General features: G+C 40.1%; 1 protein-coding gene across 1 annotated transcript; it reads right to left on the bottom strand.

Moving 5' to 3' along the window:
- Positions 1 to 638: 638 nt before the first annotated feature.
- Positions 639 to 26751, bottom strand: cog6 (component of oligomeric golgi complex 6). The gene is made up of 19 exons (XM_083985562.1): positions 26553 to 26751; positions 26212 to 26355; positions 25599 to 25670; positions 25312 to 25370; positions 16948 to 17059; positions 16162 to 16244; positions 15861 to 15931; positions 13858 to 13951; positions 12675 to 12803; positions 11393 to 11484; positions 10546 to 10610; positions 8466 to 8557; positions 7957 to 8074; positions 6818 to 6949; positions 6474 to 6641; positions 5854 to 5961; positions 3905 to 3958; positions 3714 to 3793; positions 639 to 1393 (listed from the first exon to the last, which is right to left on the bottom strand). The coding sequence occupies exons 1-19, from the start codon at positions 26685 to 26687 to the stop codon at positions 1246 to 1248; spliced, it is 1956 nt and encodes a 651-aa protein (XP_083841688.1). The 5' UTR covers positions 26688 to 26751; the 3' UTR covers positions 639 to 1245.
- Positions 26752 to 26926: the final 175 nt, after the last annotated feature.

Here is a 26926-nt window from a genome sequence, read left to right as displayed (position 1 = left end):
TACATGGGATGGGTCGTGTCAGATTTTCACTGATATTTTACAACATGTCACTTCTGTCCAATACTGTGAAATGGATGTGGCTCAAGAGGTTGAACAGGTTGTCCTCCTATTGGAAAGGTGGTGGTTTCATCCCCAGTTCGTCCAGTCGAGTGTCAATGGGCGGGACAGTGGATGCAAAATTGCCTTGATGCTGCATCAGTGTAGTTGTTGGTGAGCGGGAGTCAAAACTAGAGAAGATAATACTTCTAAAACTTTTTGATTGTAGATTGCAATTTATGGAAGATTATCTTTGTGAAACTAAAGCCTCATCATGTCTTTGTTGGTTATTGTCATACTTCTTGATTTTAAAGGTAAATTTAATATAAGGGAATATGACAACAACTGAAATATTTAACTTCATCCCAGTGATCACTGCATCATATAGACAACGATTTGCATAAATGAACACATAAGAAAACAAAGTGTATGATGCACAAAAGGCAGCACATGGTGGGAAAGGTCAGCTCATAAAAAAATGGGTTTAATGCTGTGGTAATAGTGAAGAAAAACATTTACCCCTCCTGACACATCATAATGGCTTTTAAATAGCCAGCGAATCATTTAAAAGGAAGAATTTATGGTAAATGACTAAATGCAGCCTCATTATAGTCTTGTTTTAATACCTTAGTCAGCATGGCAGACACTGTTTGAAAAGCCAAACAAGATGGTAAGACAGACTTTCCATTTTATCCCAGCAGCTCAAAACAGTCAAGATTAAAATAAACACTACGTTTGTGCTGAAGCCTCTGAGGTTCCTCCTGCGGCTGAATTTTTCCCCCGACCACTTTTAAGTGTGGAAAAATAAGACAAGCATCATTAATTTGGTGTGTCCCTTTGTTTTATGTAATGGTCAGTGTTTTCATTAAAGACACATTGTTTGATATAACAACGGACAATGGACAAGGTGTGAAAACAGACAGAAAGAAGGAGACTTTTAAGAAAGATGGCCTGCAGCAGTCGAAGTACAAGGTTCATATACATGTAATGTTCTTTCCTCCTTGCACACAGGAGGCTCTATATACAGACATGTCTCTCTCTGAGGTCAGTGACCAAAATCCCACATTCCCCACAAAGAACCCCACCTTAACAACTTCTATATACCATTGTGTTATACTGTACAAATTACACTGCTCTTTAAATAACCTGCAGGCCATCCAGTGCTGGCCGGGTGCTTTTGAGATCAGCCGAGTGCAACAGAAGTGTCTCTCAGGACAGCAAGGTCTGGACCTGCTGAGGGGATCTGGGCACCAGGCTCTCTGGGTCTTTGTAGCTGTTTGCTGGGCTGGTCAGCGCTGTGTAAACCTCTCCATAGGCTCTGCACACCAGCTCCGTCGACTGACGGAATATCTGCTCCCTGCACACACAGATAAAACACTTGATATTTTTATACTCACAAAACAAATTAACAGCAGCAAACGGGCCTTTTAAATTCTAATTTAATTTAGATTTATACCCTAAATTAGACCTGCAGAGCTGTACTGTCATTTGTCACTGCCAAAGAGCTGAAATAAATCAGCCATGAGTAAGAATTTGTCCCAATTACTTTTTTTTGTTTTGTTCAGTGACCATTGAGCGCCCCTGTTGAGTAAAAACAAAGAGTGGTAGTATGTGGTGCACACTGCCATCTATGGATACACATTATAGCCTTAATGCCCCAGCATCAGGTGGCAGCCTCAGCAATGTATCTAGCCAAGAAATTCACTCTTTAAATGTCAGAATCCTTTAAACATATTCAAGTTTTATATTTCAAGTGTTTATATTCATACAATAAAGATATGTCTTTGTTTTGACCCTGAATTTTGCTGAGCTGTAATGATTAGTTAATTGAAAGAAAATGAATGGGAAGCTACTGTAACAGATCAATAATTGAAGTCAAATCACACTGCTTTGCTTGGTCTTGCCTTTTAGTGAATGAATTATGTGGGAATATTTTTGGACTGTTGGTTGAACAAATTATGACACTTTTTTAATTGGAGTCCCTTTTGAATGTGCACATAACCATTTCTTTAATTTGAACTACCTTAAAAAACATATAGAAAAGCAGGATTTAAATTACATCCACATTATTATGTGCCCTGTTGACTTTATCTGCCAAAATACACAGAAGAGGAGATTAAGAGTATGGAGCGCCACATCATAACTAAATCCAGGTAACTTTCAAAGTTTTGCATCTTCGCACATTTCAAGAACACGCAAAAGTCTGAGTTCCCTAAAATGATCTCAGACTGCTGGACCCTGCTCTATGTGCATGTCTAACAATTATAAAAGGCTCAGACCTACTGTAGCCCTTCGCAATAATGTTGTACCATGAAGGCTGTGAGACATTTTTAATGATCTCTTTCTCAGTGTATTTTCAATAACTGATGCCCCAGATATTATCTTTTATCTGACATCCTGTATCAATCTGCTGTCAGATGCGATTCAAATGTAAGCAGAAGGTTTCAAAAAAGATTTCACCAGTAATAAGTTGTTTGAGAATGTCTTCAGTGTTTAATAGAAGTCTTTTTGTATATAAATATATTTTTCTAAGATGTTGCAGTGGCAATCATTTTCTGTGGACCTTCTACGTGGACCGAAAAAAAAAAGACATTTTAATTCCAGTTGTAGCTCTGTTTACTTTTAGGCAAAACAGATTTATAGGGTCACCTCGAGAATGTTTTACAAAACGTATTTAGAAACATCTCATGTTCCTATCTTGATTTCACACATCATGTGGCTTTAACTCAAGAATGATTTTTTTTTTTTTTTTCATTTTGTCATTAGAAACCAAACATGCAGGGTTGAAGTAAATGATATACTGTATGTGACTTGTACTTCTTAAAGTGGAGTATGAATGGATGGTGCAGTGGTTGGACCAGAAGAGTCCAGTGAGAGGACTCAACGACACAGTGGGAGCACCTCTGCTGAATCCCACTCAGGCTCTTGAGATCCATTATTTTAATTGGCCCATAGAGAACATAGAGCCACAGTGCACCTTACTCCACACCAAGTTCACTGACATGAAATTTGAAACGAAGGGAATCGAAGAGCACATTCCCATTATTTGCGCACTCCATGAGTGTTTTCAGAGTGCTGGTGGTTTTTTTGTGTATTTAGGTGAGCCGAGAAGCAGACGTAAGAGACAGTGGGAGCATGAGAGTGAAAAAGACAAAGGGGAGGAATGATTTCAGGGAATGAGTGTGAGTGAGAAATGGACCAGAAGCTGATTAATGGCGCCCTGCCCATCAGTCCTCCCATGTCCATTAATAGGGAACATTAACCTGAGGTACAGAGTGCTCCTCAAGCCTGCTGCACTTCCCAGTAAACGTGACTCACAGAAAGAGCCCTCCAATGTAGCAGCAGGATTGAGCTAAAAGCATGTGCATTTTCTGATCAGTAAGACAAATACAGGCAGCCCTGTGGACCACTCTCTCAATGTGTTGGTGGCTTCAGCAATTTAGCATCCAAACTCGCTATGCATTTAGTCGAGTGTTTTGTTTGGAATGCAGTAATGATCATATTACATCTGGGAAACTAATGAATGTTGAACATTACTCAGTCAACGCTCCCCTTCTATTTTTAATCCCTCTGAATTTGCTCTTTACCCTGTGATGTGGTAAACATTTAACTTGGAACATTGCATATATACAAGACTCAGAGTGAGATACTCTCATGATTAGGGACCAGGAACTCACTTGATGGCCGCGCTGAGCAGGAAGTTAAGCTGCGGCATCACAAGAGTGTCTGGCGACGACAAGTACCGGTCGAACTGGACCTGTTAAGAGTTCACAGCAGGTGGGTAGTAAGAGAAACATCATAATTAAGTGACAGTTTATTATTCCCTCCAGGGAACATTATGTATATAAACACGTGCGGTGTAACTCACCATTGCTGCTTTAACAGAGGAGCCGTCCATGCTGGGCAGGAGAGACAGGGCACCCTGAGACAGAAACATGAAAATCAGCTCAGAATCCAACTGAAGGTTGCGAGTGTTTGAACAGCAGCAATGTTGTATTTCAGACCTGAGCAAAGGTCAGGTGACGGTGGTGTCTCATTAATTCATGTGTGCGCACAGCAGGTCGCTTCCTGTGTTATCTGTATACATTACTCTCAGCAGGTGCTAAAAATGGATGGAGGCAGGGACACAGTGATGCCTCCGTGACTGATGTTACTCAGGCTACCTTGGTGTGGAACAAGGATCTTTTTTTTTTTTCTTTGGTTGAAGACAGTGCTTTGTTACAAAAAAACACACACCAACCAAAAGCGCACACACACATCATCATTGTGTGTGAAAAAAAAGAAAAAGAGATGACTTACATCAGAGTTGTTGTGTCAAATAAGATCTATAGTAGAAAGTAACCAAAAAACAAGCACATCCACAGACCCAAATGGGATGGGTGCTGGATCCAAAAAGGACTATAGGAGGATAAAGAATAAAAATCATACAAGGCAGCTCCCGTAGAGAAAGAATTTATTTGCGTGACGTTTCGAGCGAAGGCTCTTTTTCAAACTGCTATAAGAGATAAATAAGATAAATAAGATCTATACCACGATAAAATATCACAACTATCTTAATATCTACATGACTTCCTTTCTTGTGCTGTCTTACTTTTTTTATTGGCTGGTTGGTTCAACATCTCTATTATGCCATCCTCAGTTTAATTATATTGGGTTCAGATGATTCAGTTATTGAAAAATGTGAGGACAGTTACCCTAAGTGACTTATAACGTTTGTGACTTCATTAAAGGGACTTACTGGGGAACATTCATGTGTAACACAGCATTTTTAGAAAAGTTTGTGAAGAGGAGAAATCCCCTCCCCAAGTCTTAATCTTAACAAGACAAGAGCAAATACCTGACTGACTTTGTGAGCAGAACAGCAGGTACCTTTAAGGTAATTAGCCGACACTGATTATGCAGAATGACAACATTAAGTAAAGCTTAAACGCCTAAATTGCCAACATTAAAAGCAGCAAACAGAAGGCAGCGCAAGGGTCAAAGCAACTTTGCAGTGCCTGGAGTGATTTTATGGGTATGTGGGCACATTAACCAACACACCATGAGCATACAGTACAAACTCATCTGCTAGCTGCCGTCCAGTGAACAGTGCTGCTTCAATCTCTCTGTCCTTGTTTCTCGTGACTCGTGCAACTAATGTATCACAGAAAATTACAGGGATATAATGTTAAACAGAAAGTAAAAGTAAACCTGAAGAGTCTAAAATAAACCAGGGGATTCTTGTCATTGGTTGACATCTGGGATGCCGTCGAGTGTAGACAGCCAGACTTAATCATTTCAAACAGAGGACTATTTAAGGAAAAACCAAGACAGGCCACCCGAGGAGAGAAGTAGTCTGCAGAAGAATGACAGATCCTGATTGAGCTCCGCGCTGAACTGCAGCAGCAGGGTGTGGTGTGTCCTGACATGACCCAGGGTTTCAAGACTCACATGCTAAACCACAACTATGGGTCTCAGGCAGCCCAGTGGCAAAGTGTGTTGTAAAGATGGAGGAAGGCTCCAGGGCATCGGCTCTCTCATCTGCACAGGACACTTCTGCACGAGGTAATATATTCTAATAGAACATAATATGATCTGCCTCCCCTCTGCCCCTTTCTCATCTGAAAATCTGACAGAAATGTTATTATGCCCTGATAAAGACATTGGTCATGTGGTAACCATAGTGACAGCTATTGTAAAGCCCAATTAGGTAGTGTAAACAATGCCGTTAGGGCCTGTATAATATAAAAAGAGGACCATTAGGGAGTCTAACAAGAGGGATGTGTTCCATAACTTGTGAGTGCATGTGAGAGTGTGGTTGAATGCTCCATGTGAGACCTGTTCAGCGCTGTGCTGCTGGACACAGTTGTAGATATAACTCAGTCCGGCTCTGGTCAGCACGTAGGACGCCTGCTCATTGATCAGAGTGTCAAGGTGAGCTTCGATCTAGAAAACGTGGGAGAGAGTGAGTTAAAATCCGGTCTGAGCCTGCATTGTGAGCCAGTGGTACTTGTGGTTAATGGAGAATCACTGTGCTATTGATAATGAAACTTCCACAGGAGCTCTTGTGGTGCTCGATTACAAAAGATGAGCTAAAAATAGAGGGATGGATAGAGCATTGAACAACAATACATGACGCACACCCTTCTATGAGACAGAAAATTAAATCTTTTTCTCTTTTTCTCAATGGGTTTGAATGAAAGGGAAAAGAATAATTTACTGTTTTTAATGAACAATACCTCTATGGACAGACAATGTGATGACGGTTAAGCTGAGCACTCACGTTGTATAACATCAGTGTTTGATGACTCAGTTTTTCTTGTCCCGCTAAGGTGTGGTGCATTATTATCAGAGTCACTGCCTTGACTTATGGTAATGAAATGTAAACAGACATTTCAACACATGACACATCATTTAGTTCGTCATTAACTTGTTACAAAATCATAATGAGGGCAAACCTGGAACTCAAGCATCTCGAGTCTCTTGTCGGTAAACTCAAAGAGAGCCAGCGTTGTCTTCATCACATACAGTGAGTTGACCATGTAGGTAGCCATGTCAGCTGTGCCAAGGTTACTGGCTGACACGGTGCATAACTGGAGCAGAGGATCCAAGATGCAGGAGAGCACCTAGGGGGGAGACAAAGTTAGACAGAGCCTTACGAGATGAGCGAATGGATGTGGCTTTTACGAACAGCCGATAAAATAATATGAGCACATTTACAGCTCACATATATAAAACGTTAGAAACAGTGGCGGATCAGTCTTTCCCTCGGTCTGATCATATTGCAGAGATGTGTGTATACCTGAGCAAAGTCAGCCTGGCGGGTATCCAGAGGAACCACTGAGGAGTCGTGGGAGGCCAGCACCTCCCTGAGGAGGGACAGCGTTTGAGTGAGGGAGGCTGTGGGTCCCAGGTCTGCAGGAGGCAGCTCCACCTGTCCGGGCCAAGTAGAAGTAAATGGAGCAAATGAGCAAAGTTATTCTTGCAGCGATTAGTTGTGAGTATATGTGGGGTGGGTTGCAGACTTCACAAAGACAAGTGGTCCTCACATTATCAAAGCATTTAACAGCCCTAATGAGCAGCATGTTAGACTGGATATAGAACTGCTCCCTGCTGCTACTCTGAGCCTCTACTTGTTCAGAGTCAGTAGAGCTTTTTAATGAAGAGGGTTTTGATTTCATTGGCTGCTGGATATACAACACAGAACTGGGCCTGGCCACCTTTGTCCACCTAATGGAGCAAATTATGAGAAGGCTGTGTTCCTGGTATTAGCTGGAATTGACACCAAAACCCTGAGGGCCTCCAATTTGATTAACACCGAGCTACAGGGACAATTCTTGTAACTGCTATTGATCAGTGAACAGCGAGCATGTAATGTGGAAGAGCTCCCACTCGTGCTGAGGTATATTTGGATGCCAATTTAACTAAACGGTAACAGGTCTGGTGTTTTTTGTCAGCTAGCACCATTTCGATGCTGCGGCCGGCGGGCTGAAACTGTTTACAAGCATAAGTGTTTCAGAAATAGCCTTGTTGTCTTTGAGGGTTTAGAAGCAGAGCTGAAATACACAGCGTGTGTCCAAACTGAACTTCTGCACTGTCATTTAAGCGTTTTTATGAAAGAACATTGTGAACTGTCTATTTTTTAAAGAAAGAACAAGGTTTCTTCCTCTATCTCTTCACGTAGGTGAAGGTATTATTTGCAGTCGCTTACTCGGATGCGACTTTCGCCATTTAGGAAAAATTTGCTTGGGCACGTCATCTTGCATTTGATTTTTTCTCTTTTTTGTTTATCAAAGAACTGTATTTTTTCTGAAATTACTCTGGATAAAAAGATACACTTTTACAGATATAAATATTCACCAGCTCAACAACAACCTCAATATAAATCTCCCACACCAATGATAATGTGGCATATTCCAAAAAAAAAACCTCTTACTGTACCTTGTCCATTAGTCTGCTTGCATGAAGACTCAGGCTGTTGAAAAACATCTTTTTGCTGAGAACGTGCATTTCCTCCATGGTGATGAGCAAGGAGGCCACACTGGTCCCGATAATAGAGCTGGACAGAGATCAAACAAGTCAACGAGGCTGCACTCAGTGACCATTTAGATAATCAGTTTGCTTCTTTTTTTCTGGTTCATTGACTAATTAAATTTTAAAATGTCAAAATATAGAAAAAACTGCTCGTCACGAGCTCCAAGAGCCCAAAGTGACTTGTTCAAGTTACTTGTTATGTCCAACGGATGATGCAAAACAAAAGCTACTCAGTTCACAATAATATAAAACAGACAAGAGACAATTTACAGAAACACAGTCACTGTATATCTTGCTCAGAAAATTACTTAACTGACTCATTATTTTATGCGGAGCTATTAATCAATGAATCATTTCAGCTGTTAACTCATTGTGAATTACTGTTGTGCTGCAAACCTGTGAGTGAAAAGAAATACCTGATGGTGTGGTGGTAAAACTTGAGCAGGTTGGACAGTTTGTAAAGGAGGACGGCACCTGGCTCTGCCACGATGACCTGTTCTATCCGAACCTGTGGGACAGATCCACAACACATTACTGTATACACAACATACATGTGCATTCAACACAGCTGTGTGTGTGTGTGTTTTTATAACTTCTTTAACTAATCCTGTAGCAACCAAAAACGTAATAACGGCCAATAACGTAATAACAGCCAATAATGTAATAATTTTGGCCATTTTAAATGTAATAAAGCCAATAATGTAATAACGTGCCAATAATGTAATCAAACTTTTGAGCCAATAACGTAATAACTTTTTGCCAATAATGTAATAAGTTATTACATTATTGGCTGGTAATAACTGGTGTCGATAATGTAATAATACATAAATATGACTGCAGTTCTTGGAAATAAAAGGGTTTTTTGCAGTTTTTGTGCAGTTTGCTAATCAAAAATAGGTATAGTGGATGACATAGTCGTCATATTTATTCATCCAAGATATGTACTATCTTTCAGCTCTCTCTCTCTCTCTCTCTCTCTCTCTCTCTCTCTCTCTCTCTCTCTCTCTCTCTCTCTCTCTCTCTCTCTCTCTCTCTCTCTCTCTCTCTCTCTCTTACCATGCTTAATGATATGTTTGCAAACGGAAGAAGTAAGCATTGTAGGCTATCAACAACTTCCAAAACATAACCAAACTTGTGTATTGAATGGTGTCTGCAGCCAGTTTATGTTTCAGTCATGTATAACTTCCTGCCTCAGACAAACCATTGGGAATAGGTAATGTTAAATGTGATAATCCCAGCATGGCTCGGAGGAGCAATGGAGTTGATTTGGTTTTACCATTCTCTTTCTATTTGAATTTTTTTTTTTCAAGGACCCATGTTGGATAAAGTGACATTTTGCTGTTTTTTTTGCTGTTTTTTACAGTGATAATAAAGCAACATAGGTTCTATATTTATACTGTGAGAGTATAAAGGTATTTTTTTCATTCACAAATGTAAAAAAAAAAAAAACTACCTTTATACTGTATGGAGCAATACAAACATCTACCTTTAGACTTTCACAGTATTAATATAGAACCTAAAGCTGCTTTATCATCACTGTAGAAAAAACAAAAAACATTGAAATGTCACTTTATCCAAATGGGACCTTTAAGCTCAACGTTTTGATGTAGTTTTTAATTTTCAAACATGAAAATCAAAGTTAGACGTATGAAAACTGCAGAGATTTCATTTTAGATCTCCAACAGCTGGTTTCAGTTGTGATCTATTTGTTGATTGGTGCTGCAAAAGAAAACATTTATTTGAGAAAGAGATTTCTGAATGTGTACAATTGTGCTGCCACTTCATTTGGAACTTCATTTGGGTGTTCTGGAGATAACGCTAACCATCAAGTTGGACAAATGATGGCTAAATATGTTAATTAAAAAAAAACCAATGGTAAAATCAAATCAATGCCATTGCTCCTCCGAGCCATGCTGGGATTATCACATTTAACATTACCTATTCCCAATGGTTTGTCTGAGGCAGGAAGTTATACATGACTGAAACATAAACTGGCTGGCAGACACCATTCAATACACAAGTTTGGTTATGTTTTGGAGGTTGTTGATAGCCTGCAATGCTTACTTCTTCCGTTTGCAAACATATCATTAAGCATGGTAGAAGTGAGAGAGAGAGGGGTGAAAGATAGTACATATCTTGGATGAATAAATATGACGACTATGTCATCCACTATACCTATTTTTGATTAGCAAACTGCACAAAACTGCCTTTTATTTCCAAGAACTGCAGTCATATTTATGTATTATTACATTATCGGCACCAGTTATTACATTGTCAAAGGTTTTTTTAATACTAGGCCAATAACGTAATAACCAGCCAATAATGTAATAACTTATTACATTATTGGCAAAATGTTATTACGTTATTGGCTCAAAAGTTTTATTACATTATTGGCACGTTATTACATTTAAAATGGCCAAAATGATTACGTTATTGGCTGTTATTACGTTATTGGCCGTTATTACGTTTTTGGTTGCTACAAATGTGTTTTCTCACCTTCAGTGGTCTGCAGACTCCCTCTGTGATGTGTCCAACCACATCCTGCATGTTCTCCTCCACACCTACCGAAAGAGGAACACAAACAGTCAAGGCTATTTGGGATTACATCAGCTGTTTTGAGGATATCATGTATACAAGCTAAGTATTAATAAATAAGGCGCTGACGTAAATTTGCATGTTCGGTAACACACATCCTCCATCTTTCACATTCCTATTGACTCCTGTGAGGGTCAAGATGCAGTCACACATTCACGATTACTCAGCCTTTAGGCAGGTGACAGTAATGCCATCATTCAAAGTCAAGTGGAACAATACAACCACACTTGGTCTGAAAATGATCTAAATTTTTCCTTTTTTTCAAACTTTTTCAGCTCTAATGTGATTTGTTAGGAGTGAAATGATAGAATACGAATCTGACTTAACAGAGTAAAAACTATGAATGAATAATATGTATCTGATATCTGACAGCCTGCATGCAACTTAAACCTGAGCCGTCATCATTCTAATCGAGAGGGAAAAAGTTAAATTAGGGGGACAAGCAAAGGGATTAGTTCATCTGGCTGCTGAACCATATGTACAAGAATTAGATTTGTTCACACTCCAACTGTTGCCAATTTCTCTGACCCCACTGAGTGACTGGTTAACCAAACTCCAATAAACAAGGCTTGTGATTTCTGTTTACAGGCCCCAGTTCACTTATAAAATACACACACACACAAAAAATGCAGACAAACTTTTCCAACACAGGTAAGATAAAAATAACAAAACAAAAAATGTATTTGTAATTTCGAGGTGATGATGCAGCTTTGCACATTGTGTAACTAGCGTTTGGGGAGCACCTTACCTTGCAGAGTGACTTGTTTCAGCAGAGCTTCTAGATGCTCTTTCTCTGAAGCGGTGGCTTGGTGCAGCCAGGCCAGCATGTCCCCGACGTACCTGAAAGAGTCAAAAAAACAGTCTGTATTAACCAGTACGTCACCAGGGGGCCACCTGAGGGCTAATCCTACCACACCACCACGACCACAGCTACATCGAGGCATAGGTCATCGTGTTTCACTCCCCTCACACACAAACACACGCACGCACGTACACGCACAAACAGGGCTTTTGGTGTTACATAACGGTGGAAAACAGCAAGGTTAAACTTGAATTATTATGTGTAAGCCTGCACACACGTGTGTGTGTGTGTTTGTGAGTGTGTGAGCGAGTGTGAGGACATAGGGAGGTGAGAAAGAACTTGATGTTCTCAGAATTGCTGATGCTTCCTATAAAGTAGAGGTGATTTTGTGTTCCAAACATGGCTGGTATTCTGAGAAAATCTCCTATTTAGCTCCCGGGCACAGAAGGAAGAGGGGAGAAGAGAGACTGTGTTACAACAGGAAACACACAAACATTCACCCAATCCTTGACAAACTAGACTTTTAACAAATTGGCATCATGACAGTCTGGATGTGAAATATGATCATTACAATCATACAACAGAAACACAGCAGAATATTATACCTGGATTTAACTGTATTCCCTGCACCGTTTATTTGATCCCATTTGAGTGTGTGTAGTTTGAAGTTCTGCTGAATAGTGACTTTAAAAATTCTGATAGCTTACATTTGTGATCACTAGAAATGTTTTGACAAGTTCTCACAAAATCATAATAATTGCAAAGCAGCTGTAACTACTTTTTTTTATTACAAACTATACATAAATACAGTATTAGTATTCATCAGCTCTGGTTGTGAGGAGAAACAGGAAACTGGTTGAAAGCTCGCTAAAATCTAATTTCTTTATATACACTCATTACAATATGCGGTTAAGTTCAACAAGCCATTCATCTTTTGAGGTGCATACTGTAAATATACGTGTTCATATTTCTAATAGGAGATTCTCTTTGATTCTGCAGACACCCATTAAATGAGCCAAGCTACGCTGAACTCATTATTTAGGATACCCTTCAAATTAATGCAGAGACATGAAAGAAGCATCCATGAGTTCACACCTCCAAAAAATAATTTAAAAAAAAGCTCTAAGAAATGAAGGTTTCCCTTTGGTTTTATTATGATAATGGATGGGAAAATTGTGCTTTTCAATGATTTGCAAGAAAAGCACCATTTTACAGTAGGGTAAAATACCTCATGGGATCATGTGAATGCATCTCTATAGGGCGGGGAGTTCCTCCTGGCCCGCCGCGGGTGAGGGCGTCAATAAAGCCTCGTACCACCGCACACCTGCGAGCGGTCCCAAACTCATCCAGAGTGTACCTGACCAGGCAGGAGAGAAAGAAAGGCAACAGTCAACACCCAAACCTCATGTGAAAGGACGACGGTCACAGTGTTTTCTGTGCAGACTGTGTGTCGGAGGTCAGCCGTTGACATGTATCAACAATGCACAAGGCAGCCTTTCCAAAAGGAAAGGGTTTGAGGTTGTTTTGATTACTTGGCAGCGGTCGACTCTGTGACAGACTAAACAGAAGATAGTACTGAATTAAGATTCCGGGAACGTCGGTCTCCGCTCTCTCAGCCTAAACATCCTTAGCCAGCGCGCGACCTTGGACACTTTCTGGGCACCGAGACAGGTGCATTTCCGAGAATGAAGACAGACAGAAGGAGCCTTTGCCATGAAAACATATCTTGGGGTAACGTGTGAAATGTTCCATTGTGGTGTTTTTTGTTTTTTGGCACAAAGGTAAACTTCATGGGAAGCTTCAGGAAATCCTTCACAACTCTATGTGAACAACATAAAGAGCACAAGGAACACTAAATATAAAAATAAAACTGAAAAATCTCAAATCTAAATCTAGGCAGTGCATTTATTTCATATAGTCCTAATGGCTGTGAGCCGGAGACCTGCGGCCACAGTTTGTTATGGTGCTGCTGACTGTTGTGGATTGTGGATCTGTAATTTCTACTGCTTTCTGTTGCTTGGGGCTGTTTGTTCTGTTGCTTTCTAATCAACAAGCTCTTTGTTTCTCTTTTTTTTTGAGACAAGAATCTCACAATTCACCTGCGAGTGCCAACTGAAGACTGCAGCAGCACCATTATGAATTTACCAAACATGCATTTCTACCTTCATTACGTCTGCCAGTAATGTGTGGTGCCTGTAGCTGTTTTTTTTAGGAGCTGGCTGTTTGTACAGGACTACTTCGATTGTGGGCATTTTAAAACATCCACCACTGATCAAGCTGAATCTGACTTGTTCCAAGTGTATTTAGTAAAACCTGACTGGCTTGGAGGCAAAGATAAATGAAGGGACAGACCATACAGTACTTGATTCAGATCATACGTTTCTGTTTGTGAGTCTGTGTTTTTATGTTACTTGTAAAGGACAGGCCGATCTTGTAAGGCCTCCATGGCTTGAGTCAGCACAGGGCTGATATCACACGTCTCCTGGGTCAGCCCCCTGCATTCATCTATGTAGAGAAAGAGACAAAACAGAAACAGGACAAGAAATATAATCTCTATGAAAATAATCTCTGTATCTCTGAAAGAGATATTACATACTTATTTATCAGAGCGAGTCAAGGTACTATAGACTGTATAAGGGCTTCATGATTATAAAAAACCTACTCCACAGACTACATTAAGTTAACTGGGAGAAGGAAGGTAATTTCGAAATCTTCAAGGAGGAATGCACCAACTTGCATACATGGAGAGAATTTGCATGGATCCACAGTGCTGGAGGATGTGTGGGAGCAAGGATGCAAATCACTGGCATTTATTTTGGGAATGTCCAGTAATTGTACATTTCTGGTCTGAGATGCACAAAATATTAGAATACATGTTCCATATGAAAATACCATATAATTTCCAAACTTTTATTTTGGGAGAAGTTAACTTTCTCACAGGGAATCTTAACAAATACCTATTTGGTGTTCTAATTTCGGCTGGCAAGAAAATCATCACCAGGCACTGGCTGACTCCCCTACAATAGAGGAATGGACTGATATTGTTAATGAAATATATATAATGGAAAAGATTAGCTTCTGACTTCGTCTACAAATGGATACATTTACAAAGTCATGGTCAGAATGGGTCTCCTATGTACAAATGTCACAGTCACATCCTAGAGACTTACTGTAGCAAACAAAATGTATTCTCTCTGTCCACTTACCTTTTTTGTTCATCTCTCTGATGGTTTGAAAAGGATTGCCTGCTTATAGGTCTTATATACATATTTCAAAACTTAGACAATATAGTTTTAGTCTCCCTACAAGTGAATGTACCTGTTGTTACTAGCCTATATATCCCTCTTTGATTCATCATTGGTCTTTTGTTGTCCCACTTTTTGTCTCTGTCTTTAGTTAGTTTTGTTTCTTTCTTACAAATACATAAATACTTTGCAGGTTTTGTTTTCAGCACTTTATTTAACATTACATGTTTACAGTATTGTAACAGCTATGTTTTGATATGCTGATTTTTTTTTCTTCTTCTTTTTTTTGATAATAACTGTGATGATAATAATAATAATAAAGAAAAAATGAAAATAAGAAAGAAAAGAATCTCTGTATCTAATATATACTATATATATATACTAAGAGGGGGAACACTATAATTCAAGTGCTGTGTTTGTAGTAAGTATCTTTGTGTTGTGCTCCATTCACTGTTGCTAAATGTTTTCGACCATGGCAACCCTGTCGGCAAGAGGAAAATCAAAGCACCAAGAACATTTTCAATCATATTTTCCCATGAGCTTTTGCTAAGAAGTCAGTTGGCTTGCTTACGCTTCAGACAATACAAACAATGAACAGGCATTGGCCAATCTTCCAGACTATGAGAGAAAATGGGTCAAAACACTCCCCTGTTGCAGGACTTTATGTTGGAAAGACAAGACTGCATGAGTTTGTAAAAGAATGTGTGGTAATGTTTTCGTGAAAATAAATAACATGAGACAACATAAGAACTTAAAAGCTCTTCCATTTGACCAATACCAAAATTTCACTTGCCTTACTAACTTTATGGAATTGGGTTTTTTGGTAAATTCTTTAGTAGATGCTCTTATATTTTGTTACTGTATAATTAAACAAATGAGGTTTCTGTGATCTAAATAGTATATTTCCATTTTAATTTTCAATGACAAAACATTTGGTTTCAAGCATTTATTTGACAAAACTCAGAGGTTGTGAGTCACATGTATCCTGAAATGACTCCAACAGTAACAGTTTGGAGAATTTGTAAACTCTAGAAAAACACATTGGGTTCCTTGTCTGTATTTGACAACAAAAACCCTTATTCTGTAGAGAGGCCGTCAGCATGTGGGGTAGAGATACGTCAGTTTTATCCCTCTGTGTGCTTGTGGTATTAACTGTGTACTGTACTCACTCTGAGCCCAGCGGTAGAGCTGCTCATATGATGTCTCCTGTAACACTGCCATCTGCTCCATGATCTCTAACCTGGAACAAGCGCACAAACCAAGACCACACATTACATATTCATGACCTGCAGCATAGTGTCATAGTATCTCACAGTGACACAAATACCCAACCTGGATGTTTTTCTCCCACTTAACTGTTCCACCTCTTTGGTTCAAAAGAAATGCCACCAATCTAACAAGGCGAATTAAGTCACTATAAAAGCATTGGTGGAGCACAGACAACACACCGTTGTCTCAGAGGGACCTTACCCTGCTGTTTGCTGGTTGGTCCGCAAGAGGATTTTCACATCCTCGTGAATGTGCTTCACCCGACTGAGAGCTCTAAAGAAGTCCTGGGGAAATGAAAAACACATCAATTGATATACTTAAGTGTAACTGTTTGATTTGCAGATGTTCATGAGCAAGAGACAAAAAATGATGATCATGCAATATCAATATGAAGCTGAGAGATGTAATGTGACCATGTAATGTGATGCATGCAAAATTAAGGTAATAAAAATTAGGTTTTCTTTTTAAGATCATTTTGATCTCCTTGAATCTTTATCACTTCTAACAAATTAGTTATTGTGGCGGCACAGTGGGAGACTGAGAAGAGCAGTCAGATTTCAACTAGGAGCTCCAGATAGTAGCACACTACTGCCTCTTCAAAAACTGACAATAAAAGCAACAGATCAGAAAGACGCATACAGATTCTGTCCCTTGGCCCTTTTACACAGCCTGTTCACAGCAGGGCCGCTGCACCTCTATTTTGCCTCTGTATTAAAGGCATGAACACAGAATTGGGGTGGGGGAAGCTTGCTTTTAAGCCAGCATCAGTGGTAGTCAAAGAGCTAAATACACATGACAGCCAGTATAACAGATGCCGGTAGAAGGCCAGGTTAATTTGGTTTAGTGAAAAGCAGAGGCGACATAATGAAGCGTTTTCTTCGCAGCAATGTAGCAGGTCTGTGTAAAAGGGTCTCGGGGGGGAACTGGGGATGGGGGGGATTTTTTTTTATGATTTCATTCATTAGCAAACATTATGATGGAAATTACCTCAGTAATGGGAGCATCCCTAGTCCCTCGCAGTGTGGCCATCTCCTCATGAGACAGCTGAAACTTGGCAAGGAAAGCCTGAGCAACCTGAGCTCTCACCTCCAGGCGATGACTGAGGGGAGAGAGATTAATGGTAATTTCTTTCACTTGTCATTGGAGCCCTTTAATAGGTTATACATGTTTTTTATAAGGATTTATTTTCTCTTTATAACTCATTGTCGTTTTTGTCACTTAAGCTGCCGGCTGCCGCTGTGATTTGTTTTGTCTGTCTTCAAGGCCCTTGAGGACTTTTATCTCCCAAGTGTTCATACTTTTCACACTGTCTTTCATCATGCGCTTTTATCACTGTATTTTGTCATCCCCTTGTGTTTTCCCACTGCACAGATAAAAAGAGCTGTCAGTGTGGACTGCAACAATGTTCTTCTCTCTCATTTAACTTTAAAAATGATGCATGTTGTCAACATGCTGTAATGTTCAAAGTCCTACAGCAGATGGCAGTCATACTCCTCAGACACGCACGGGCTGATTGGACACGGACACACACACACACACACACACATACACACACACAGAGACAGCAGGGTGGGACACAGAATAAAGATATCATGTGCAGCAGTCACAAAATAAAGACAAGAGCAACAAAGAGAGCACAGAGCCGGATACTGGCCAGGTTTTGTCACTATCACTAACCAGAGTGATCACTATCGGTGTCACTATAAATGTCTCGACACAATAGTGACCATGGCAACTGCCCCAGTCAAACAGGGAACTCCGTCATGGGATAGCAGAAACAACAGCGAGTCCTCCCACTGTCCCCATCTTTCCATCCAAAACCACCTCATCTATATTCTCTCCCTGCATGTGGAGGCGAGACAGGATCAGTAAATCACCAGGTTGTTTTGGTGGAGGAGAAGAACATAACATTATGCGACCATTGTCTCTCACACAGCTATTACCAGGGCTCAGTCAGCTGAAAGTAAAGGGTTGTAAATCTGTTACAGGATTCTATGATTTAGTATTTCTCTGCACTGAGCCTCACATACAGGACCTCGAGGTGTCTTTGCCCTTTACGGGTTTGGTGACACGATTCTGTTGCAACACACAAAGAGGAAAAAACTTGGCTGCACCACAGCCTTGAATTCAATGCACAGAAAGGCTTGGATAGTGTACTTAAAAAAAAAAAAAAAAAAAAGTAATTTACCTCATTAGAGTAACCTGGCTACATCATTAATATTCTAAGCATTGACAATAAGGACAATAAATGATTAATTTGCTACAGACATCAGCAACCTTGCCTTTACCTATAAAGAAAAAACATTTTCAGGTTCATGCTTTCCCTATGTCTAAAAACTAATCTTTGAGTCACAAACAAAAATTAGATGAAGATTATCTAGTTAATTTAACATAAGTAAAAGACAGTTAATTTTCTTTTATTTGAAGTATTGTGACAATCTTTGTGTATACAAATTACAAACACGTTGAAGCTAATAAAGAGGAGAAAAATAGAATGAGAATTGGTTGGGGAAATAGAAAACACACCATGCTACTGAGTGATCACAAATTCAAGACAACAGGCTGTTGGGTTACATGACATCCCAGCGCAATTGCAATGAAATATAAACTACAGCAAGCGATGCTAATGAGGTAATCAATTAAACCGAATCATACACAAATTAGAGAAACCATTTTCAACCAACATGTATTCACACAAACATGAGGGACATTAATATGAAGTTTTTGAACTGGCAGAGGGATGAGCTACAGTCGTCTCAAGAAAGAAGATTTTATCACGAATATGCAAATCTATGCAGCAAGCTTTTACAAAAGTCTAATTGGATCATCTGTTCTATAGAGAGAAACTATGGAGTTTCGATCATTAAAGGTTGTTGAGTTATTATCTTCACAAGGGGGGACTAAAAAGGCAGCAACACACACACACAATATTGAATCTTGGGAAAAAAAAGAAGAAAAAAAGATCCCACATACCACTCTGATGGGACTTTAAACTGATTGCCCACCCGATGGTCCTAATTGTCTTATTTCATTGGGCACAATTCTCATGCCACATGCTGGAATTTCATTCATGAGGCATTTAAGAGACAGACTGCATGTCTACCAAGAGCCGGTGGATTCAAATGAGGTCGTGGTCAATGAGGCAAGCTGACTAGAATGACCATGATGATATTTTCATGACTTTATAGAGGAACTTTAAACTCAGAGTACAAAAGTTAAACCATTCGTCTGGCAATTATATCATTTTACTTACTTCCTATTTCAAAAATATGACCTCCTGAGTTTCATTTTGAGGCAACAATTGCTCTCAGTCCTTCACTGATTAAAGTTTCTGTCTGCAGACAAGAGAGCACCGGAGGAGAACTGGAAAACTTTGCAAAAGATAAACCTGTGGAGGATAAGAAAGGCCCCTAATTTTTCATGTCCATGCCAAGAGTGACAGACCTGTTCCTCCAGAATGTAAATCGCAACAGAGGCACTGGCTGCACATGCCTGCGCAAAATGAGCGCTGTGGGTTTGTTTGGGAGCTGGGAGCTAGTTGAGCAAAGGAGAGCAGGGGAACAATGGAGCAGCAGGTTCGATGTCTGCCGCGCTGTCAGGACATGACACATTCTTCTCCAGACTGCAATTACTGAATACCAGAGAGAGAGAGGCAACATATTTGAATGTGTGTAGCGATGTCACACTGTTAAAGCAAAGCATGTAGAAACTCTAGGCCAGTGGATACATGGGTAACCACCCCGACGACGGCGAAAGCTTTTCAAACTCCAAACAAAAAGTACAAAGTTAAATTAGACCCGGGTCACATAATGTTACATGATGGGATGAGGACAAGTTACGGTGTCAGCAGTGTGCCTCTTTGTTTGAGTCTGTTTGCGTGCGTGCTCAGATTTCCCAACAAGGCTCAAATGATTTTGTCTGTTCAAGCACAAAAATCGTTTAAGCAACATAACACAGCACAATCTCATAAACAGCTTCGTCAAACTGAAACACTGAAATTACCAGCACCTACTCAATTACCTCACAGAGCCAAGCCAATAGTGCAGCACAGTGTTTAGAAACAGAACCGAGCTTGATCAGTGAGTAACATTTGAGCTTTCTGTCCAATTAAAAAAAAACAAAAAAACAGTTATATGGTACATCTTTTTTTGAAAACCGATTATCATAAAGAATGAAAGAGAAGGAGATCAACAAGCAAACACCGAACTGTCTCACAGGTCGTAAACCGTGCGGGTCGATTATCCATTAAAATCTATTAGAGGCCATTTCAAAGCCTTGTGTGGAAATTTGGCAGTCACAAAGATGTTAGTTAGCCACGTGCCAGTGATCACAAGAGTGCAGCCAGTCACATCCGACAGCACAGGCGAACTCACAGCTATACCCTCATTAACAGCCAGCTGAGCATTAATATGGCTCAAGTGTCACTTTACACAGGCTGTCATCTACACTCTGATGTTCCTGATGGTTTTCTCATGGGTTTCAGAGCTCTTGATTTTTTAATGACCTACACAGAAGTCATACTGAGAACATTTGCTTTATTTCAGAAAACAAAACTGAATCAAACACAGGGATTCCTGATTATGCATCATATGCTGTAGGAAATGAGTGGATGCCATAAGCCAAATGCTGAAAAATCTTTGTTGTAGTTGTCAAATTTAAATACGTTGCACTTTGGAACGCAGCTATGTTGGCCTACTGTATAGCAGCAGCCTGAGCGGCTCAGTAAAAGCTGAGGAACTGAGCGGTCCGACCCCTTCAGCTCCAGCTGCTTGTGAGGTCAAAGTCCACGGAAACATCCGTTTGGGAGGCGTCTCGACTTGTTCGGCGTGATAACATGTCACGCTAATGCAAAGATCACACAGTGCAGGGCAGGTGGGTAGCGTTACGTTTCATTACGGAACAACACACAACACCTATTTAGTGCTCTTGCTGACAGCACCTTTAAAAAGCCCCGGCTCAGAACAAAAGAGCAGCGTGTCTGAAAGCCGGCGGACAAATACAGGTCGCCTGCTCTCATTGGCTCAGCGCTCCAACCTTTGCCTCTGCACACTGTAAGCAATCCGCTGCTCCTTTCAGTTTCATTAACGCTGACAAATGACACAGTGCCACTGGCAGATAACATAGCAAACAGTTCAGGACAGGTCTACTGTGGCGGATAAATACACATCAGGAGCATCAGCAGAGCTCTGAAAATGACTCCACTCTCTCAGCAGAGTTGCCCTATAAGCACAAAATGTGAGGTTCTGCTGCAAATCTTAGCCTGGCTATAATAAATGCCAACAGGAGGCAAGTGGGAAAAAAACACAGTGGCCTGGGACTGCAGAGGATTGTGTGACCTGAAATAGATCTGACTGAGAGGACTGGAGTGGTGTGGTGCAGAGTGGGCTGACTGGTAGGTGGCTGAAGGAGGACAGCTTGCGTGCACACTTCCCTTGGCAGCTCTTCTAAGACAAAATTGCTATAGACAAGGTCAAAGCCCAGCATGCAGACACTATCCCATCTGGCTGTGGGGTCACTGTGGTTTCCGCGAATGAAAATGTCACACAGACGGACAGCGGGTCCCACCGGGACCACTATACAAGGAGAAAAGACAGGGCAGAGGACCACTCAGAAGGGCATTCATGTAAAACCTCTGACCACTTACCTTCAACAAGAACCCTGCACAAAGCGATATGACTTTTATTAATTCATTGCCTGCACATGTTCACGGGCGGCTTTATCCCCACTGGTGTCTTTTCACTGCTCTCGCATTCAGTACTGTACAATCCCACCGCCTCCTGTCACCTTTTTGTCGAGGAAGGTCCTGAAGCTGTGCCAGCGGAGCATGGAATTGCGGTGGTACATCACAGCTGTCAGCGATGTCTTTTGCCAGAAATCTACATTATCTTTTCCTGTGCCCCTGCCTCCGTGTCAACTCGCAAGGTCACCGAGCACTGAGGTCACTGCCGCCACAAATGCTAATGAATCCACTCCCCCACCTCTCACTCCAACCCCCAAGCTATCAGTGAGCAAGAACGGGGCGTTTTATTTTCACCCCTTGTCAACACTCTGGCAGTCAAATTCATAGCTTAATGATACCAGATTAATTTAAGTGGCAGCCTTTCAACCAAAATAAACAAATAAATAAATAAATAGCTCCATCAGTATTCCAAAGGTTGCGAGATCCACTGATAGACCTGACTCCACTCTCGGTTTCATGTATGTGTTGGATCTGCATATCTGACGGTGCCTAATGTGTGTTGTCAGCGAATCTCAGTGTACACACTCAGGTCTGAGAACACACAGACGGGCTTCTCTCCAGTTGTAATAGTCTGGCCTCAATAAGATCAGGGAGTAGTGCCGTGTAAACAGGAAACACTTTGATGTGGATCTTCATAGGACATGACGAATAAAACAAATAAAGCTCTGTTAAAGATGATTGCTGCCCTCCTTATGCTAATAGACAACTGCAAGAGAAATATTCATCAACCACATTAATCATTCATCTCTCCTCATCAAAAATAAAGATGTGCTTGCTAGCTCCTCCTGCCCTGCACCAAAATATTCTGACAAACTTCTGACAATAAAGGGAAGCATCATTTTTTAAACTGAGAGCTGAAATTTACTCTTCAAAGTATCAGTGTTGTCAGTTGACAGGTCATGTTGTTTTATTTGTACAAAATCTTAAAACCTTCAGTATGTACAAACAAGGAAGTTGGTATCATATTCCGTCAGGGCTTGACTTTCAAACATGTCTGCAGTAAAAGTGGGCTATGTTCCTGCATTGCGCTTTGATTGAAGTGCCATTTGCCTGAGCTCTAAATAGCAAAAAGTGCAATTTCTGTGGAAATGAGACACCGCGGAGAGCGAAATGATGGCGTCTAACTTTGGACTGATGAGATGCCTATCAGCGACGTCTGTGACAAGCTCCCAAAATGACTTGTAGCTTCTGAACAGATAAGGATAGAAATGGCAGTTTGTGAAATTTCTGCAGATAATTCAGAGAAAAGTTGTCATCCTATCTCCATGATCTCCCTGACATTCTGCAATGGCAGTTTAAAAGTTCAGGGTGCAGCTTTGTCACATGGTCTGACTTCAGTTTGGTGCCAGCTGAGTTAGTTACAGTCAGACTGAGAAACAGAAACAGTGGTTTATGGATGAATTTGCACATTGATGGTCACACCTATAGATATATGACAGTGAACCATGCTCAGTACAACACTTGTTTGATGTAATCTAATATAACAGCCCAACAGTAAACGCTATCTTACATTTAAGCCCCACTGTGTACGTATTCATCATATTCATGTTGTCTAATGTCTATTAACAAAAATTGATTATTTCATTCAAAAGTATGTGTTCCATTAATTAGTAATTACCCCCATCAACGTGTTCTGACATGTTCTGGTAAGCTTTGAAATTGCCATTCATATATATATATATATTAGGGCCGGGACTTTAACGCATTAATTACGATTAATTAATTACAAAAAAATTAACGCATTTTAATCGCACTTATTACATTTTTTTTTTTTTTTTTTTCTCACGTGTGTCTACGTGCGGTGCGCCCGCACGCGCGAGAGGCGGCAGTTTGAGAGGCTGACTGGCAGAGATGAGAGCTGGTGAAACGCTAGCATGGTCATTTAAAACACCATCTCTGATCTCTGCCTGCATATAGATACACAGACACGGGCGCACGCTAAATGCGCTATATCGCGCTAATTGCTCAGCTGCAGCGCTATGACCTGTCACTGTCACAGGTGCAGCTCATCTCATTATGATAGGACTTCACCCTCAGAGCTGTCTGTCTTCAGACTGTCCTGACCTGTCCCTGAACATCACACAGGGACAACATGGAGCTGCCCGTGTGATTGGTTACTGAGTTTTATTAATGTTTACATCAGGCTGAGTTCAACAAATCAGTTTATGCTACTGTGATTTAAGTAGCCTAGTTAAATACTACAGTAATCATCATAGTGTATTGGAAGGAAAGACCATTTAATCTGTATGTATCAAATATCGATTAATGAATTAATCGATAATTTGCATCCCTAGTCTGTTGGTCTTGGTTAAGTACCACCTTGAATGCTTAAGCTTATGTATTCAGTCATTCAATGGTATACTAAAATCCATGTGGAAAAAAAATGCTTCTCACTGTTCTCAGGTCAAATATTTATATGCGATTAAAATGTGATTAATTGCGATTAATTAATTACAAAGCCTCTAATTAATTCGATTAATTTTTTTAATCGAGTCCCAGCCCTAATATATATATATATATATATATATATATATATATAAAAATATATATATATAATTAAAAATATAATTAAAAAATTAATCGAATTAATTAGAGGCTTTGTAATTAATTAATCGCAATTAATCACATTTTAATCGCATATAGACCTGGTGAGCTCACTGCGGGCTGGCATGTTTTGCCGCCATCTTTTACATTCAGTGGCAGCGTGACCGTAGGTAACCACACCGACTCACAGAGAGAGACATCGGAGCGGTGGGATCTGGGAGAAACTATTGAGGTGGCGCCTCTTAGAAAACCATCACCGTGTTGCAGCGTGAGAACGGATGCGGTATTCACATGGAATCACGCAGGCAGCAGACGGCAGACGGCAAACCAGATGTCATTTTAGTGGACAAGAGAAGGCCGGTAAAACGTGGGTGAGGTAAACAATTCATCGCCATAACAACATACTGTCACGTGTGTATCGTTTTGTCTTGTGCCATTCTTATGGACCACCTGTTTGCTCATTGTGTGCTGCCGTCTGCCCAATTCCACGTGAATGCAGCATAAAGAATAGTATTCAGTCACTGCTAGATGGGAGAAACTTTCACACAGTATGTGTCTGAGGTTCAATTTTGTTGAGACTTCAAGTGCTCACTAATAAATAAATAAATAACATGTCCACCAGATTTATGAAGCAAAGTATCAGAGAAACCTTATAACAAATGAAGTCCAATATGAAAATAGTCTTAGTTACAGTGGATGGACTTTAATTAAAACCTTTCTAGTACATCGTCTACCATAATTTAACAAATAAAATAATTGCTAATAGTTAGTGCATAGAGGATTACATAAGACTAGGCAGAATTTTCTATTTTTCTAATTACTCTGAGTGTCTGACTCGTGTAGCCACAAAAGGAAATAGTAAAAATGTGAACCATTAACAGTCACGTATATTTACTTCATAAATGTCAGTAAGATTAAGACACTAAAATGACTGAAACTTATCTTGAGGACAGGTCTTCATTGATTTGTTATGTCAATGTAATTTAAAATGTGCATGTACATGTAAAGTCACATATACACACACACACGCATGCATGCACACAATACATTCTTCAGTTTTAACTCACTTTTCTCCCTGCAGCTTGTTGGTTTTGACTATGAGGTCTTGAGTTTGCTCCTTTGCAGCCTGTGGGAGAAAGGTGATTGATTTTTAAAATATGACTTGCAAATATAATATTCTCAAAAGACTTTTAATAAATCATTCAAATAAAATGCCTAAAATCACATATTTCATCCACACCTGTACTCATTTACAGTACTACTACCACTGTTACAGTGAATACTCAGATTATCTTCATGTAATAATTATTCATACAGGAGATTTTAACATGACATACAGAGATGATTACCGCACCTTTAATCTGTTGGTCATTTCTTCACAACACGTGCTCATGGCCTGGATGTCCTCATTAACACCTTCCAGCTCCTGTGGAGAAAGTGAATTCACAGCTAAAACAGCACTGACCAGACCTGAAGTAGCATCTATCAAAAATACTAATAATAGTATTTGAAATAGTGGGTTGTAATATAGTTAGAAAGATATAGTTTATTGTATTCTAGTTATGCAAACAAGCGTTGAATCCAGACCTGCTTGAATCACAGATTTTACACTGCAGTCTTACTGATACTGTTACTACAATATGAATTTGCTGGAAATCCGGCACACCCTGTCATAAAAAACTTACAGTAGTAGCCTACGGCTCTTAACACCAAGTCAAACCTCATTTTCTGCAATTAAACAATCCAGTTTACTGGATGACAGCTGCTGAACACGCAATCGCAAATCCTTTGATCTCTTTCTTTCTATAACAAACCTCACATTTACAAACGTTCCTCACCAGTGTAGTTAAAGTGTAGTTTGTAAATGTTTCCTCGTGGCAAAATCGTATAAGTCTGCTCTGCCTGAATAATACAATTGTTTGTGAATAGCATTTTCATTTTTTCATATATATATATTTATTTATTACCTCTTTTACTTCTTTAAATATTCCTGCGAACTCCTCGTTGATGGCCAGGCTTCGTCTCTCTATGTCCCCTCTAAGGTTTCTCCTGGTCCTCAGACTGTTCTCAGTGAAGAACACGGACAGAGCCTTCAGAGCCTCCAGCATCTCCTGCAAGCACCGAGGTGTCAGTGTCATGTTGGGAGACGGAGAAAACGAGACACAAGACAGCAACTTGACAGCACCTCACTACATAAATGTATTTAATTGTTGCCGAGTTGTTTTGTTTTCTCCAGCTGAAATGCGACTGCAGATTTAGCCACAGTTAGCTGGTTAGCTAGCAAGAAGCTAACGTCTTGCACTTTTACCTTGTCATTGTCGAGCCTCGTCTCCAGTATTTTGTTCAGCTTCCTTGACAGCGGGTTATTGGGCTGAGAAGATGCATTTGGGTTCTGGGTCACATTGGAGCTGTCGGTGGAGATTTCGACTTTCATATCAGCCATTATGTGTAGAAATACAAACACCTCCACGTCAACTTTTCTGAAAGATGTTTTGGTCCGTCTAAAATAAACGTCCGGCCGAAAAAGAGCGGATGAAACAAGGTTCCGCCACAGAGTTAGTTAGGCTACTTTTTTTTTTTTTTTTTTGCTCAAGTACGTTGGCATTTTGCATGGATAGAAAGGGTCAGATGGTGATGATGATGATGATGATGATGATGATGATGATGATGATGATGACGAGT

The sequence above is a fragment of the Trachurus trachurus genome (assembly GCF_905171665.1).
Source record: "Trachurus trachurus genome assembly, chromosome: 13".
Lineage (NCBI taxonomy): Eukaryota > Metazoa > Chordata > Actinopteri > Carangiformes > Carangidae > Trachurus > Trachurus trachurus.
This window is presented reverse-complemented; position numbering and strand designations above follow the sequence as displayed.

Bases quoted from the DNA above. Each gene is read 5' to 3' on its own strand.
- cog6 (XM_083985562.1), bottom strand. From the start codon at position 26,687: ATGGCTGATATGAAAGTCGAAATCTCCACCGACAGCTCCAATGTGACC. The intron at 17,060-25,311 runs GTGAGTTAAAAC...CTCTCCCCTCAG, and splicing joins AACAAGCTGCAGGGAGAAAA to TCATCGCCTGGAGGTGAGAG. The intron at 3,794-3,904 runs GTGAGTTACACC...AACTCTTAACAG, and splicing joins CCTCTGTTAAAGCAGCAATG to GTCCAGTTCGACCGGTACTT.